This window comes from Scomber scombrus, chromosome 7, assembly GCF_963691925.1.
Source record: "Scomber scombrus chromosome 7, fScoSco1.1, whole genome shotgun sequence".
In the NCBI taxonomy this organism is placed as follows: Eukaryota; Metazoa; Chordata; class Actinopteri; order Scombriformes; family Scombridae; genus Scomber; species Scomber scombrus.
The window spans coordinates 14391306-14408002 of record NC_084976.1 but is presented as its reverse complement, the minus strand read 5'-3'; the positions used below and the strand labels follow the sequence as shown (position 1 = coordinate 14408002).

Below are 16697 nucleotides of genomic sequence, written 5' to 3'. Positions count from 1 at the left end.
AACACCTTACTAAGACACAGGTTGTTTCCTTTCATTTGTCACCTGTCTGTATGAAAAAGAATATACAACATATTTACATATAATGTTACAGAACTTAAAAACAGTACATAGAGACTGAGTTACAGGTAAGGCTATACTCTTAATCATAGCAATTGTAATGTTTATTAAATATACTATACCATGTCTGTACTTAGTGATTTGCAGTATATTCACAAAGTAGTGCAAACCAAATACACATAATGGGATGTACATGGCAAAATGCTTACATATTGTGCCTACATATATTTAAATGTAATTAAGTGACTACAACCCTCATATTAGGTATGTTATAATACAGTGATATGTGCTGGCAAACACTACAGAGGAATAGAGAGCATATTACTAGCAGGTGGTCTGAAATAAAAGTTAGAAATGGGTCATTTAAACTTTGAGACAACTTAGAAACGGATTTTGAAAAAAAAAAAAAAAGATTTATTGGGTCACTACTGTAGGCCAGAGAGTACTACCTTGTCTTGTGCTGTTTACAGTCGAAGATTTAATATAATGGAGTGCATGGGATGGTATTGGAGGATGGGGAGAGACAAAACAAGTACAATACAAGCAGGATTGGGAAGGTTACTTTGGAAATGTAATAGGTTACAGATTACTAGTTACCCTATTTAAAATGTAATAAATAATTCATTTCAATTTCTTAATCAAAGTAATGTAACTTATTACATTTGATTACTTTTTAATTACTTTTCTAATGTTCTAACAAATGTTTTCAACTTTTAGGGTAGATATGTACCCATTAAGCCCACCAAAATCTAAGTAACTCTAAGGTGTTTTTCATGGACCACCATTTAAGCCCACGTCATGATTTATTTACAAAAAATAAAAAATATTGTTTTCAAATAATTAAAAACAGCAATACAATAGCATATTAAATACTTAAAAAAAAGGAAAATTCTTCCTTAGCTAAATCTTAAAGGTAGGACTTCAGATGTAACCCCCATGGTAATCATCAACATGTTCATAAATAATTGTAGTATAATTACACTTTTTTTTCTCAGTAACTGTACCGGATTACAGTTACATTTATATTAAATTACGTAACGCCGTTACATTTAACTAGTTACTCCTCAACACTGAATAAAAGTGATTAAATATGTATTTCTTATATATATATATATATATATATATATATATATATATATATATATATATATATATATATATATATACATATATACATATATATATATATATATATATACATATATACATATATATATATATATTTCTTTTTTGACATTTATTTTCATAAAGTTGTTTGGGATCACGTGACGGGGTCGCCTATAGAATCGGACTGAATAGAAAAGCAGCGTAGTTGTAATCTATGTTCACATAAACTGTGTCCTCGAAACACAGTTGTTTTGCTAAGTATGGTAACATTTAAAAAACAAACCATATATGATAATGATACTAATTTATACCATTGAAGTGATTCTATACAAAAAAAAAGAGTTGTGTTTCTTCCTGCTCTCACTACAATAAAAAAGGTTGGCTCTAGCAACGACTGAGGGACATTGCTGACTGATTTCGTGATATTTTACATGTCTTTCTTCCACCTGGACATGAGTCAAGCACACTGTGGGCACTCTATGGCAGCCATCTTAGTTGTACCAGCGGCTGTCACTAGCAGATCTAGCCGCTGTACGTCTGTGAGGTCAACTCTCTCTCAGTCAAACTACACTCAAACAGCGGACAGAGGTAACGTAAACCTCCAATCAGTTTCACCTTTCTTTTCTTAAACACTGAACTTTACGCGTAGATATTGACGTACATTCATATCAGATGCGTACAGGTACAACACAGTGAGTTAAAACTTGTGAAAAGTCTCATATTGTCTTTGAATGGCAGCCAGTGTTTTTAGCGCTAACGAGCTAACACGTATAGCTAGCTGGCGAGCGTTAGCCCGCTCGATTTACTGCCGCTTTACAATGATTAATGTTAGCTTAGGTGCACATCCATGGACACAAGGCTGTTACTTTTCTTTGCAACCGATTCCAGTTTAACACCAATAACGCATTTTATATTAGGCAAACTAATTAATAGCTGAATAGCTTGCAAGCCTACATCAAGCTAGTTAGCCTAAGCTAGCGGCCTCAGAGGCAGTATAATTCAAAGCAAGAAGCGCTGAAACTTGAGCGGTTCCGGTGGCGAAACTGAACAAATGGTTAAACAACGCATAGATTAAATAATATGCAGTTCGTATGAATAATTTGATGTGAGTTGCTTGACTCCAGTTAGTAGAGCAGATTATTTGTATGTCACTTGTTAAACATGTTGGATATCTGTTGAATCACGTCGATGGTGTGTAATCTTCCTATTTTTTTAACCTTTTTTCTGTCTTGCACCTTAATTTACTCCAGGAAAATTGTTCCGAGTGCCTGTTTAGACCACCCAGTATCCCAGGATGGACTCTGAGATTTTGAACATAGAGGAGATCGTGTTGGGACGGGGACTGCCGGATCCACCCCCAGAAGCTCCCCCTGAAAAGCCTGCCGAGCCATACAAACCCATCACTTTGAATGGACCTCCTGCACCCTCTGTTCAATCCTGTAAGTGCTACATTATTTATTATTTATTTATTATTAATAATTAGCCATTATTTTCATTATTGAGTAATCGGTCACTTTTTTGCTTGATGCATGGATTTATAGTTTTGTCCTATAGAAAATAGTGAAAAAAATATTGATGTTTCCCAGAGCCTAAGGTGGTGTCTTCTGTTTTTTTTCCTTCTTTTTTTCTGTGTCATTGCAAACATTTGGCTGATCCCACATGGCATTACAAGACACCACTATTTTACACAACAAGCATATTCTGGTATATAGCATATATACAGCATATACAGAGGCAAATGGAAGAAGAAAAGACGCAACACAAACAAAAAAAAATCCAGATGAACTGTTCGCAGAAAAGACATTGAACATATTTTGCACTTCAGTGAAGGGCCCTTTTATCTTCTAGACTTTCTCCAGATCTCAGCTGGGCACATAGAGATGTTTGCTTTTTAGACAAATTATATACAACTTAATTCTCAGTACCATAATCAGTTTTTATCATCGTAAAAAAAACACTGTTTTGATTTAGTTTATATATCACCAGGCTCTTCAAATGTCTTGTTTTGTCCAAAGTCCAAAGATATTTAGTTTACTATCATCGAAGACTGAATCAATATTAAAGAGCTTTTATTTTTACATGCACAGCAGGTGGCCACCATGATGACAGTGAAATTTGGCTTCTTCGAGCTCTAGTTCCAATTAGATTAACAATTATATATTTAGAATTGTAAAAGAGAGAGAGGGGGAAGAGAAAGATAAGAGAGAGCCAAACAAAAAACAAATTAAATATACATTATATTACACATTGTATATTTGTATCTTTCTCTTTTCTTCCTTTTCCCTTTCTATTGCAGAGAATTTTGACTTATTTTTTCTTTAAAAAAAAATATTAGTGACTGCAACTGAAAAACTTGCCTTTCTTTCTTCTGTCCTCTCAGACCAGCATGAAAACCTGCAGTGTTTCCAGTGCTTCATCACATTCTGCAGTGCCAAAGCCAAGGAACGGCACATGAAGAAGAGCCACCGGGAAGAGTATAAACAACAGCTTCAGCAGGTACGCTTTCTATAGAATGATACGATTGATCTCTCTCTGTCTTGCTGTGTCTGAGCTTTCACTTCCCTTTTTAATTTGCTATGCTTGAAATTATGCAAGTAGTTACATAAGCATGTTTCCCCCTTATTGCTGTAATATTACTTACATTCAAATATAAAACACAGAGCCAGTTATTATCACAAACAGCCCAAATGGTATGCTGTTTGTATGTGCTTGGTACAGCTTGTGTTTCTGTAGTTTTTTTTGTAAATTCATGGATGATATTTGCCAATTGAGTTCATTCAAGTCCATGCATATAGTATCAACATTTTGCACCATGTTAGTTTTTGTGTTTTTAGTAACGCAAAGCAAGCGCCTTTTCATCACTTATATTTGGTGAAGAAAGTCATTTGAATGAACTTTCACACATTTCTTGTCCCTGATTTGTTTTAACAATTGGCTCTTCTTTGATTCATTCACAGGGAAACACATTGTTCACGTGCTATGTGTGCGACCGCACATTTCTGTCATCTGAGGAACTGACGCAGCATCAGCCAACACACAGCAAGGATGACAAGCCCTTCAAATGTGTCCACTGCAAGGAGAGCTTTAAAACATTCTCTGAAGTGAGTAAACTATTGGTAACTATAACAGCAACTATTAATACATGTTAGAATAATTGACTTATAGTATTGAAACGAAATAAAACTGTCAATGTAAAGAACATAGTTGGGCCGCATGTTTGAAGAGTTTAAAATCCTCTGCCAAATGAACTGTGTTACTTTATATGTTGAGCACATTCTCGTTTACACTCAGGTTTCTATATAATCTTTTACTTCTTGTCTTCCCAGCTCACGGCACATAGAAGACAGGTGTGTCCAGAGAGACAGTTGGTGTGTAAAGATTGCAATGAAACCTTCAGGAGTGCAGGGCTGCTGCGTACTCATCGTCTCACCCAGCATACTCGCCCAGAGGTAGACACTGCAGAGCAGCCGGAGGAGGCCACCAAAACCCATCGCTGTAAGAAGTGCGGTCAGGGCTTTGACACCGAAGCAGAGCTGGTCGCACACCAGGAGAAGTACCCTGAAGGTCAGCAATGCAACGGCAGTGCTTCACCTGTCAAGAAACGTGGACGGCCTGCTAAAACTGAAGAGCCAGCAAATGCTGAGAAAAAGGGAAAGCGGAAAAAGAAGGATGAGGCAGAAGTACCTGAGGAGGCAGTGAATGCCAGCAGCGTGTCCGAGGCAGCAGAAACCCCAGCAGAGGAAAAAGGAAAAGCAGGTGGAGTGAAGCGTGGCCGTCTTTCTAAAGCAGTAGCAGCAAAGTCTGAAACAGAAGACAAGAAGAGCCCTGAAGGTGACAGTGAAGGTTCAGGAAAGGAGAAAAAAGCTAAAGTAGAGTCTGTGGCATCCCGGCAGCACCCCTGTCCTGAATGTGACCTCTCATTCCCCGGCTTGGTTCAGCTTCGTGCTCACAAGAAAGAGAAGCACACCCCGCGGAAAGCCCATCCCTGCGAAGAATGTGAAGAGAGCTTTGCCCGTCCTGAGCAGCTAGACGCCCACATGTCCCGGGCTCATGCTGTCGGCCGCTTCTCCTGCCCAACCTGCGGGAAGAGCTTCGGCCGGGAGCGTACCTTGAAAGCTCACCAGAAAAGCCACCCAGACGAAAAGCCTGAAAACCCAAGTTCGAAGAGATAATTGAGGCACGGGGACCTGACAGAAGTGTTTGTTTTTTTTGTTTTTGTTTTTGAAGATTTTAGTCAGGAATTGTCCTTTTTTCTTTTAACATTGGATATCTGATTTTCCAGATGATGGTTTCAGATGACTTTGGTATGGTTTTGAAAATGACATTTTAGAAAGTTTTGGATTTAAAGTTGTGACCTTTAACATGACAGAATTATTGAGTTTGATTATGAATTATTGAAATTTTGGGCAAATGGACACATCTCCTAAATTGACTAACCAAATGATGTTAAACCCAGCTATTACACCCTTTGTCATAAAACATAGTTTATTTGTAAAAATGTTCAACAGTTTTGATTAACATTTTAAATGATTTATTTCAGTTTTTTAAGCATGAAATGCGTGTGGTGTGATTTTATTACTTGGTGTCTTGAGTTGTTAAACTCAGTTTGTGGTGAAAAAATGTTTTTTGTTTTCTTTTTCTCCTTGTTTTTCCTAAACAGATTGGATGAGTACATATTTTGAAGCTAATTTGATGCCTAGTAGAGATACCATGTTTGAATGTTTAGACAGTTTGTCAAAAGAAATGTGTAATGTACAGCTTCTGGTTCATATCGTGTATTTTTTACACTTAATATTTTGATTATGTTCCTTTCTAAATTAAGTCTCATTGAGGAAGAATTTTAAAATAACACAATTATGTTCTGCTTTAGACTTGTGGGGCTAAATGCTCCAGATTCATCGAGGAGTGTTTGGCATATGGGTAGGAATGATCCACTATAATCCTGATTTCTCTTATGGTAAAAATGTACTCCTTTTTATTTTTTCACTTACTAGAATAAATCATCTTTAGATAATTCTTGAAGGGAACTCACAGATCTTAAATGCCTTCGAGTCCTTATAAGGAAGTGTGTATATCAAATGTCATTCACTAATTGGATTGTTTCTCTCCCTACTGCAATGTGTATGGACAGTGCAAACATGTAATAAAACATGCTATCCCAAGGGAGGCTTCTGAAGAAATCATTGCCTTTTTGTCTTTGGTCTCTCTTCTACATCAAAAACGTATGCAGACATATGGTGTTGTATTCTGTGTTTTGGTTACATGATTTGTACTCTTAAAACCAGAACCACTGGATGCTGTTAGGATAAAACACAAGTGTCTTAGTTGTCAATATTCCATGTTGAAATAAGCTGTTTCTTCTTGGCAGCAACAGAAACTTCAAAAAAGACAGGAGGAGAATTATGCAGGTTATTTGTAAGGAAAGCTATATATCCAGATATTAGACAGTTCAGTGAGAAGCTCTGCTTGATGTGTACCTTTAACACTGTAACTGAACCATTACAGTGTTGGGTAATAAAGTGTGACTCCAACATTTGGTTCAAACTGACCAACGTTAGTGTAAATTAGTGTATTATTTGGGATATGTGGTTGTTGTGTCTCGTCTGCAGTGTTCCTGTTTATATAGTGCTTGTATATGTTATCATCAAGACAGGTGGGGAGTTTTTCAGAATCAGAAAGGTTTATTTCCAAGTAGGTTTACACATACATGGAATCTGCTTTCATGTTGTTTTAAGTTACATTACAATCACAAAAAATAAAATAGAGTTTAAGAGAAAATACAACATTTTCATGTGCCCTTAAATCATAGATGTGAAAATAATCAAGTAAATCGGGGGCCAGCTGTTCAAACCTCCTTTAGTTTTAGTTTTATTGTCCCACATATGAAATCAGAGTTGCAGGATGGCAAAAACAAACAACAGAACAGGCTTGTTATAATCCCAACTCAAAGATTTGACTGATTCCTAAAAGTTTTTTTTTATAAAAGTATCATTCAAATGTGATCCTGTACTTAACCCTCCTTGGATAATCATGACCTGGATGACCAAGACTCTTCATGTACATTTACATATGTAATGATGAGAACCTCAGCCATTTTAAAATGAATTGTTTCAGGTTTGTTTTTTATTATCTGAACTCAAGTCCCTCATTGTGTCAACATATCAGCTCACCATTGTGGGCTGAAAAGTAATTTTCACTCATGTTCTGTACTTAAGTACAAATCTATTTCTAATTTCTGCTACTTAAAAAAAACGTATATATTGTATATTTGTCTGTACATAATTTGACAGAAGTCAGACCTTTGAGATTTTGCTCAGGAGGAGGGTTTTTCCCTCATTTTTAATATTTAACATGTTACTGAATAAATAGTACTGTTTTTAATTATTTGAAATCACTATATATTTTTTGTATTTTGTAAATAAATCATGATGTGGGCTTAATTGGAACACACATGAGCCCATGCCAGGCTTTTGACTTTTTTCATAAAATATCTTTATTTTATATTCCAAAATCTACATGAACTAATGAAAACATTTTCACATGAGAGATAAATCTTTTTTTTTATAAGAAATGTACTCCTTTATACATCATGTCAGTATCCATGAAAAACAACTCAATTTAGATTTTGGTTGGCTTAATGGGTGCACTTACTCTAACAATTGAAAACATTTGTTAGAAAATTAGAAAAGTAATAAAATGTAATAAGTTACATTACTTTGATTAAGTAATTTAAATAGTTACATTACTTATTACATTTTAAATAGGGTAACTAGTAATCTGTCAACTATTACATTTCTAAAGTAACCTTCCCAATCTTGTGTAAACTTATTAAAAAATGACTGGAGGGACGCCTGTGTGATAACATGTAATACCACCCCGGAACAGTAGGTGTGCTGTACTGTCTGCAGCGCTCTCCCGCTGTGGTGCTTTATTTGTTTTCCTTTTTTTTTAGTCTTTCACCTCCCTTTTATCATCGTGTTACGTGGTGTAGCTAGCTAATCGGGCAACTGTAATCGCTGTGTTTTCACGTTATGGGGATGAATATTTAGTTTCATTGTAATGTTTGCTCCTTTTATTCGCTCAGACATGAACTGCTAACACGGGCGGGATTTCAAGCCGTGTGGTGTTTGAGAAAGCACGATTTGTCATCATCAGCTCCTCCTGCCAGGTGAGCAGAGTGACAAGCAGCTGTAACATCGCGGTTGGTCTCACTTAAATGTCATTACAAATGTTGTCTACCAGCCTGTATAAAAAAGAAAAGCGGTTACACAGAAAAAGGGCCACAGATGTAATCGTTTGACAGGTAAGAGGAAACATTTATTATTTTAGATTATCTTTCCAGTTTTTCACTAGACACACTGCAATGTGTTCAATCTTTTTAATCCTCATCCTTATTACCAACATAAATAAATAATAATACTACATTGATGTAAAAGAAACAACAATCATAGCACAATGTTACGTTTTGTGTTCTATAAACATTATAAGTTATGTGGAGATGTGTCTCTTTATCCCTTGTAGCTCACACCCCCGGTCATACTGTGCACCTATAAAACAATATATACCGAAACAATTCAAAACCCCCATTCCTTTACAATATTATATCTAAATACAATCGTGTTTTCTTCCTGTAAAGCGAAATATGACGTGTGACATAGGCTTGAACCCACCAATTTCAACCAATAATATCACGTCATTCACCATCAATCAATTACTCAATCAATAAATCAATCAATCAATTTTCAACTTGTAAGCTCCAGGTAAAGACTCATCATTATGAGTCGATGAGCCTGTTTTTCAACATTCAAGCTAAATAACTCACAATGCTGAGGGCGTATAAAAGTCATGCAGGAGAGACACAAGGAAACCATGAGAGGAGGAAATATGTTTTTTGAGATATGACACGTCCTTTCCTCTGAAGCAATAGTTGCTTTTGACAGTTTGTTTCTTCAGACATCTACACCATGCTAACACTAATAAAGGTGCTCAGAGTTTTCTGTGTAGCCTGTTACCTGTTCAACAAACACCTGCACATGAATAAAAACCGGCAGTCTTTATTTATACTGTGTACTTTGTCCAGCTCAGAGGCACATGAACACGATTATATTGTTTATTCATTATACATGTATGTATTTATTGATGTTTTGATTGTGATTTCATTGCTTGGTAACCCAGAATATGATTAGAGTATTGAACACTGGAAATAGTTTATTAGGCTAAATGTTTCAGGAAAAATTGAAATGACCCTTATCAAAGTCATAACAAAACCGACACGCCCGACAGGTATTTTCAGCCTCAAGTATCGATTTTGTGAAATGTATTTCTTTTTGACAGACAGGCTCTTCCATACTTCTCTAATTGTATCCATAACAATAGTTAATGGGGGGAAATAACAGGTTGTGAAAAGAAAAATCTTTCTATTAAATTAAGAAATTTGTTTATGATTCTTTTGTTGGAAAATTAACACAGATGTATAACTAGATGGTGAATCGGAAAACAAAAAAAACAACAACCTGGGAGTCATTATAGTTGAGGGTTAAACTGGAGGTGCATGTATGCAGTATATTTTCATCTGAGTTATTTCTTTACAATGGGAAGTGGCATTTTTGAGTGCACGTATTGAGCAACTTTTATAGGAACGAACACGGCCCAACCTCCCACGCTTTATCCTGTTTTCTTTATACGTTCATGTTTACCACTGTAAAAGAGATGTCTGTTAAACTGTTGACACCTGGAACTGCAAACAAGGTCAATGATCATGTATTATTAGAGCTCTTATAATACATCCATGACTTTAATATAATCTGAAAAAAAAAGATTATTATTTTAGGAAAGTTACAGTTAATCTGCATTTTGTTTAAACATAAATGTATCCTTTTCCTAAAGATAAATTGCAGTGTACATCCCATGCAATACCTTCAGAATGACTGACAGAGTGCCTCTACCCCCTTAAGTGTGTGTGATACTTTAAATTAGGGCCCGTGGCAAATATGAACTCCATTAATTGTTCCATCTATTAAAACAACATAGGTGGATTTGGGTGCTTTTGACTAGGGTCCCTCAGGACCTCACTTCATTGGTATTTTTAAAAAGCACTAATTAAAACAGAAATGTAAAACAATGATGTGACGTTATCAGGATTAAATTGACTGATAAAGCATGACCATTTGGAATGATAGAATAAAACACCTGTGAGATATGACAAAAGTACCTCAGTCTGTAAGATAAATGTTAAAAAGGTCATCAAACGCTGATTAAACATCCGTCCCCTCTTATGTGCTTCATTCGGTCTCCTCAGATTGCAGCCATGTCTATAGAATACACCATTGACATCCAGCTGACCGAGTTGGGGTTTCCAGACATCTTGGAGTCGCAGGAGACTTTGGTGACAGAAACACCATGTCTCTCCACATCATCTGATGATTCACTCTCACCCAGTCACTCTCACACTTCACTTCCAAACACGGGCAAAGAAAGACTGCTCGTCAGAAGCCAGAAATCAGCTGCTGATAAAGAAGCAGCAGCGGCAAAAAATACCTCATTTGATGAAAAATTAACAAAAGTATATGCATCACCTCTGTTAGAGGAGTTACCATGTAAACCTCCAGATTCTTCCCAGAGTCAGCAAAACAAACAAACTGTCAAAGACTCTGCACCTCCAGAACCATCAGAACCCAAAGAGACTGATGTTGGACAGGACAAAACGGACAGTCTGCTGCTCATAACCCAACAGGGGGATGATGGAGAGGATGGTGACAGAGAGGAAGCACAGGAGAAGTCAGCTGAGGCGCAGCAGGATGTAGAGAGTGACTCGGATGACAGTGATGTTTCAGTGTTGGATGAGGATGAAGAGGTTGATGACGAAGAGGAGGAAGAGGAAGGGCCTAACAATGGTATGACTTATTTACATTGAAACTCATGAGCATGAAATAGTGTTAATTTACTTAAGTGCTGAAACAATAAGCCATGCCAAACAATCTCTGTTTCCAGCCTCTCAAACATGGTGATTTACTGCTTTTATATCATTTGTTTGGACATGTTGGATGGGAAAAACACCCTAACCTTAAAAAAAGTCTTCTTTGGCAATTGTAATGGGCATTTTTCATTATTTTCTGATAATTTATAGACTAAACAATTAAGTAATTACAAAAAAAAACCTGAATGATGAATCAAAATGAAACTGTCTGAAGGTAAGCTTTTTTTAAAGTCCAAATGCCTTAAATTGTTAGTGACATGCTCTTAAAATACAATTCCTCTATCAACCAAACAAATAGTATGACAAACATGAATAATGCCTTCTTTGAAACTACTGTCATCCATCCATTCATTGTCTTTACCGCTTATCCTCTGGATATGGTTCAGAGCTGGAGCCAATCTCAGCTGACATTGTGCGAGAGGCGGGTACACCCTGGACAGATCGCCAGTCAATCACAGGGCTAACATATATAGAGACGGACAACCATTCACACTTATATTCACACCTACGTGCAATTTAATCACCAATTAACTTAACTTGAATGTGTCTGGTCTTTGAGAGGAAGTCGGAGCGCCCGGAGTAAATACACACAGACACATGAAGACACTCTCTGGTGGAGAACCAAGAACATTCTTGCTGTGAGGCAATAGGGCTAACCACTGCATCAGTGGGATGCTCTAAAACTAAACTAAAACTACACTGTTATTATCAAATATATATATTGATACATCAGGATAGACCTTTGGATCATTATACATACTTTATATATACATTTATAACTTTTTCTTCATATTTTTTCCCTACCTGCCGGGTGTACATCATCATAATGTAACTCAAATCAATTGGCTTGTGTTTTTCCACAGAGTTGAGTCATTCCGGCGAGTACCGCTGCAGTGTCTGCGATCTACAGCTGTCCTCTGAATTCAAGCTCCAAGACCACATGAACCTGCACACAGGGGTGCGTCCGTACTGCTGTGCAGAGTGCGGGAAGCGTTTCTGTCAGATTTACAACTACCGTGTCCACCTGCGCACACATGCCCAGACTTCAGCGGGACGTCTCCAGTGCCGTATCTGTCTGAGGGGCTTTGCCTCACAGGAAGACTTGAAAGGCCACCTGTCAAAAACTCACTTTGAGGACCGGTTTTATGAATGTGATCTGTGCAAGCGCGTATTTACTTCCCTTAAGGCGTGTGAGCATCACGTGCAGTTACACAATTGTTTGCTGGGCATTAATTGTAAAGTATGTGGCCACAGTTTTACCTCTCTGAAAGCCCTCCAACGCCACCAGAAGAGGACATGCAGTTGCAATTTTAAATGCACAGACTGCGCAAAGACCTTTACCAAGAAGAATGCTCTACTAAAACACAGCTTCACCCACCTCGGTTTGTTGCCTTACACCTGCATACGATGCCGCAGCCACTTCCGCCTGGCAAAGCTTTACCGCCAACACAAGTGTGAGCCTGAACGCATTCACTGTGTGGCATGTCTAAGAGAATTCCTCAGTCAGGCGGACTTCCAGCAACACAAAAAGGACACAGGCTGCTGGGGCAATCAGGAACCTAAAGGGGATGAGATCCGATGTTTGGAGTGCGGTCAGAGATTTGACACCACAGAAGAGCTGAAGAAACATGCCGGGGCTCACCAGAGAGTGCTGAAATGTGCTGAATGTGGTAAGGGGTTTCGGTCGGCCTTGCTGCTTATGTCACACATGGGCGGTCATGCCGGCAAGTCGCCCTGCCTTTGTCAGAGCTGTGGACTGGGCTTTCCTCACCAGCAGAACTACGACAGCCACCTTAAGAAGTGTGGACAAACACCTCAGTCTGCGGTGAGTGTGGGATAGTATTTTCCCTTGCCTTTGCTCATTCAGCACAAATAATGTCATTCTTAACAGTGCTGCCAACAGTTATTTAAAGTGCTCGTTTTTCCCACCTTCCAGGCAGCTGTTAGTTTCAGTTCAGAAACAGTTCAGCTTCTCATTTCTCTGTGCCAGCAGAGAATGATCAGAGACCTGGTTCAGGTGTTTGGAATAAGGACTTATTCAGGTCTGTGAAACCAGAATGATGCATGATGAACCAGGATACCAGCATGCATGTAAACACTCAATGTCAGGGTTTAGCTTTGATTTTCTGATTTTCTCCAAATGACTTTTAATAAATACTGAATTAAGTAGCTTCTAGTGCTGCAATGATTAGTAGATTAATCAATCGAAAGAAAATGATTAACTATTTTGATAAGAAAAATCATTTTGAGTTGTTTTTTTGTTAAATAAAATGCTAGAAATAGGTAATTTTTCCTTTTTATAGTAGTAAACGGTCATTTGATGTTTCTTCTTCGACTTTGGGAAACACTTTTCTGATTTCTTTATAGACAAAATGACTAACCAAATAATCAAGAGAACAAGAGACAGATTAATCAATAATGAAAATAATCATTGGTTACAGTCCTCGAAACACCAGTGACCAAGATATAATAAAACCACTCCTTGATAAATGGCAGCGACAATTTTATATTAATTTATATAGCAAATTGTATTACAAGTAATCTCAATGTGCTTCACATAAAAAAAACAATATAAAAATATAAGTATAATAATGAGAACATAGGTAAAATAATGATGAATATGATCTGTAAAGTGTCCTTGGGTGGACACTAGAAAGGTGCTTTTAAATAAAGTTTAATATTATTATTATTGTTATAATTAACATTATTATTACTATTATAAGAAAATATAAATATAAGAATATAAGCATGAGTAAAATGCAAAAACTGAAACAATGAAGCATTCAGTTAACATACATTAAACATCAAACCACACAGCAATTAAAAGCTCCAAAGAATCAACAATCCTTATCACATAGCTGCCCATGTAACCAACTGTATACACACGCACACGCACACACACAGTAATTAACCGTTAGCCTGGGAGGATAGGAAAGTTTTGTGTTTGCTTTTGAATGTGGACATCAGGCCAGCAGGCAGCTTGTTCCAGGATACAGGTTTGTAAGTGGACTGTCTCTATTATGATAAAACCTGCTTGAGGTAAAACAAAGTCTCCATGTGGATCTTACTGACATATTGCTCTTCTGTATAATTAGATGAGTGACTGGGATGTTTTTGTTGTCTTTCCCATTTTTAGAGTGCCCCCAAGAAACGTCCGGCCCTGAAGAGCTCCTCACCTGAGGCTAAAAAGCTTGACACAAAGTCCGAGTCATCAGTTCCAGCAAGCACAACCACTGTGCCTGCTGCACCTGTTAAGGACTCTGCTAGTCCAGGCCTTGTAACAGGAGACGTGTCTAATACTGGCTCTGCTCAGTACGGATCAGACGGGTTATGGAAGATAACTCTTGACAAACAGCCACCGCCTGGTGTTAAACTTGTCCTATTTCTCCCTGTCTGTCAAACCAACGGCCTGGCGCTCCCATCTACAGTCCCTCAAACAATGCAGTTTCCAGATATCCAAGTCAAGCATCAAGCGGCCCGTCCTCCTCTTTCACGTAAGGAACACCTTCGAGTGAAGGCTGAGCTAAATGTCCCTGTGGATTTGGTAACCAGGATTAAACGGGATCAAGAAGGTGAAGCACCTTTGGACTTGTCTAAGAAGTGTAACTCATCTAAGTCAGCTACGAGCAATGTTCCTCTTCCTCCTGTTAAAAGTGAGCTGGAAGAATTCGAAGTCTCAGGAGAGGCTAATGGCACTAAAAGACATGGATTAAAAAATGCTGACTGCAAAGTAACTGTTAAAAAACTGAAAGGAGAGGCAGATGCATATACTAACGTTAAGTGGGTGAAAACTGATATCTCCCCTCTTAATGACAATACAGCATCCTCTGGACTAATAATAGACATTAAGAAAGAGCCTCAGTCTCCTGGTTCTGATTTTGATGTGTGGCGGTCCAGATCATGCCAGCTGAGAGACCGGGGGCTTGAGAAAGAAATTAAGATGGAAGTTGATGTTTCGCACCCTTCCCCTGCTGATACGGAGAAGTGAAATACAGTGAATGGGAAAGAGAATAAAACACCTACTCTATTGATGTACGGGTGACCACCAAAACAAGAATGGAGGTGATACTCTTCAGCCAGAATGATCCACTAATGACGTTCTGTCTACCATCATACCCTTATATGACAGAGCAGATATTTTTTACCGTTTCCACTTGCTCTTGAAGAAATCCAGTGTGTCTAGCAGTATGACTATGTGACTTTTGGTTTAGCGTAAGAAAGATTTGGGTTATTCTGTAATTTAAACAAACCATTCCAGGTTGTGATACATAATGGCTTTTGTTTGATTTGCATGTGGCTGAAGCTTGGGGCTTGGGCCACAAGAGCAAAATGGGACTAATAGTTAAAAACCTTATGCAATATTATGCAGGATTTGACACTGCATAAAAACTATTCCTGATCTACCTTTTTAGGTCCTTGTTTTTATGTGGGGGAATTAAATTATTTTCTACCTATGTGTTAAGTGTAATGAAGACACTGGATTTCTATAATAATGTGCACATTTGTGTATAGGCACTTGACTCTTTATACTATGTTTAAAATGGATGCAAATCACGGTACTGATCATAACATGATATTCTGCAATCATGTGATTTACATTTGGTGAATCTTGACAGTCTGCAGGTATATGTTGATGTTTTTTTTTTTAAAGGTTGACGAATTTGTCATTGATGCAAGCTCAGTAAATATCTTGATGACAGCTCTCAAATTTCTTAATCTATAATCCTTCGTGTGTGTGTGTGTGGGTGTGTGGTTGGTCATAGGCTACTTTTGGGGAATGGTCAAGGGCAGTGGTTAAGGTTAGGCAAGTAGTGGTGATGGTTGGGGTAAATCTCCAAGACATAAATGTAAGTCTATGTAATGTCACCATGATCTGACGTGTGTGTGTGTGTGTGTGTGTGTGTGTGTGTGTGTGTGTACATGCATGCATGAAAGGGGGCTCTTATATCATATATCCTGTGTTTACATAATCTTCAACGTTGAATCTCAACTCTCAATACTGTTTGAACTACAATATTGTGTACCACTATTCACACTTTAAAAAAATGACCATTCAGCACCATGGAGACACACACATACAGAAACACACTTCCACAGACACAGGTGAGTATTTTACTGAGACCCATAAGAATCAACACTCCTGTCCCATCATGTTCAGGATATTATTATTACTGGATAAGGAACATCCCAATTGAAAGCTAGGTTGAACAGCCTACAAGGGATTGACTTCATGCTTGTGGTACTTCTGTTTTAGTGATTGTGACAGTGGTCCAACTGCAATGACTACGCAAGTTAAATAAATTATAAATTGTAAAAATGAGCTGTTTTTTATTGTGGAAATCAATACAAACTTAAAGGTGATTAGTCTGAAGCACTTCTGGTTTGCTCTCAAGAAAATTCAAGATTTTCCTAAATGTTAGTTAGTGATAATAATTTATTTCTCTAGTGCCATAATGTGTTTTATGGATCCCATTATTATAAAGAAAATCCTATATTGTTATATATACACCACTGTGTTAGACAAATAATGGACTCTTAGTTGTTATCTCTGTTTTGT

The 16697-nt window shown here is 37.5% G+C and overlaps 2 protein-coding genes across 3 annotated transcripts; both read left to right on the top strand.

Moving 5' to 3' along the window:
* Window positions 1-1683: 1683 nt before the first annotated feature.
* Window positions 1684-6338, top strand: znf576.2 (zinc finger protein 576, tandem duplicate 2). The gene is made up of 5 exons (XM_062421928.1): window positions 1684-1752; window positions 2415-2603; window positions 3545-3660; window positions 4122-4265; window positions 4491-6338. The coding sequence occupies exons 2-5, from the start codon at window positions 2459-2461 to the stop codon at window positions 5334-5336; spliced, it is 1251 nt and encodes a 416-aa protein (XP_062277912.1). The 5' UTR covers window positions 1684-1752; window positions 2415-2458; the 3' UTR covers window positions 5337-6338.
* A 1823-nt stretch (window positions 6339-8161) lies between these two features.
* On the top strand, window positions 8162-16457 carry wu:fe05a04 (zinc finger and BTB domain-containing protein 17). Of its 2 annotated transcripts, none has more exons than XM_062421924.1 (4): window positions 8162-8467; window positions 10463-11057; window positions 12004-12965; window positions 14277-16457. In XM_062421924.1, the coding sequence occupies exons 2-4, from the start codon at window positions 10472-10474 to the stop codon at window positions 15126-15128; spliced, it is 2400 nt and encodes a 799-aa protein (XP_062277908.1). In that variant the 5' UTR covers window positions 8162-8467; window positions 10463-10471; the 3' UTR covers window positions 15129-16457. The 2 variants fall into 2 exon arrangements, with proteins under 2 accessions (XP_062277908.1, XP_062277909.1); XM_062421925.1 differs by having other exon boundaries at window positions 13077-14414.
* The last annotated feature ends 240 nt before the right edge of the window (window positions 16458-16697 follow it).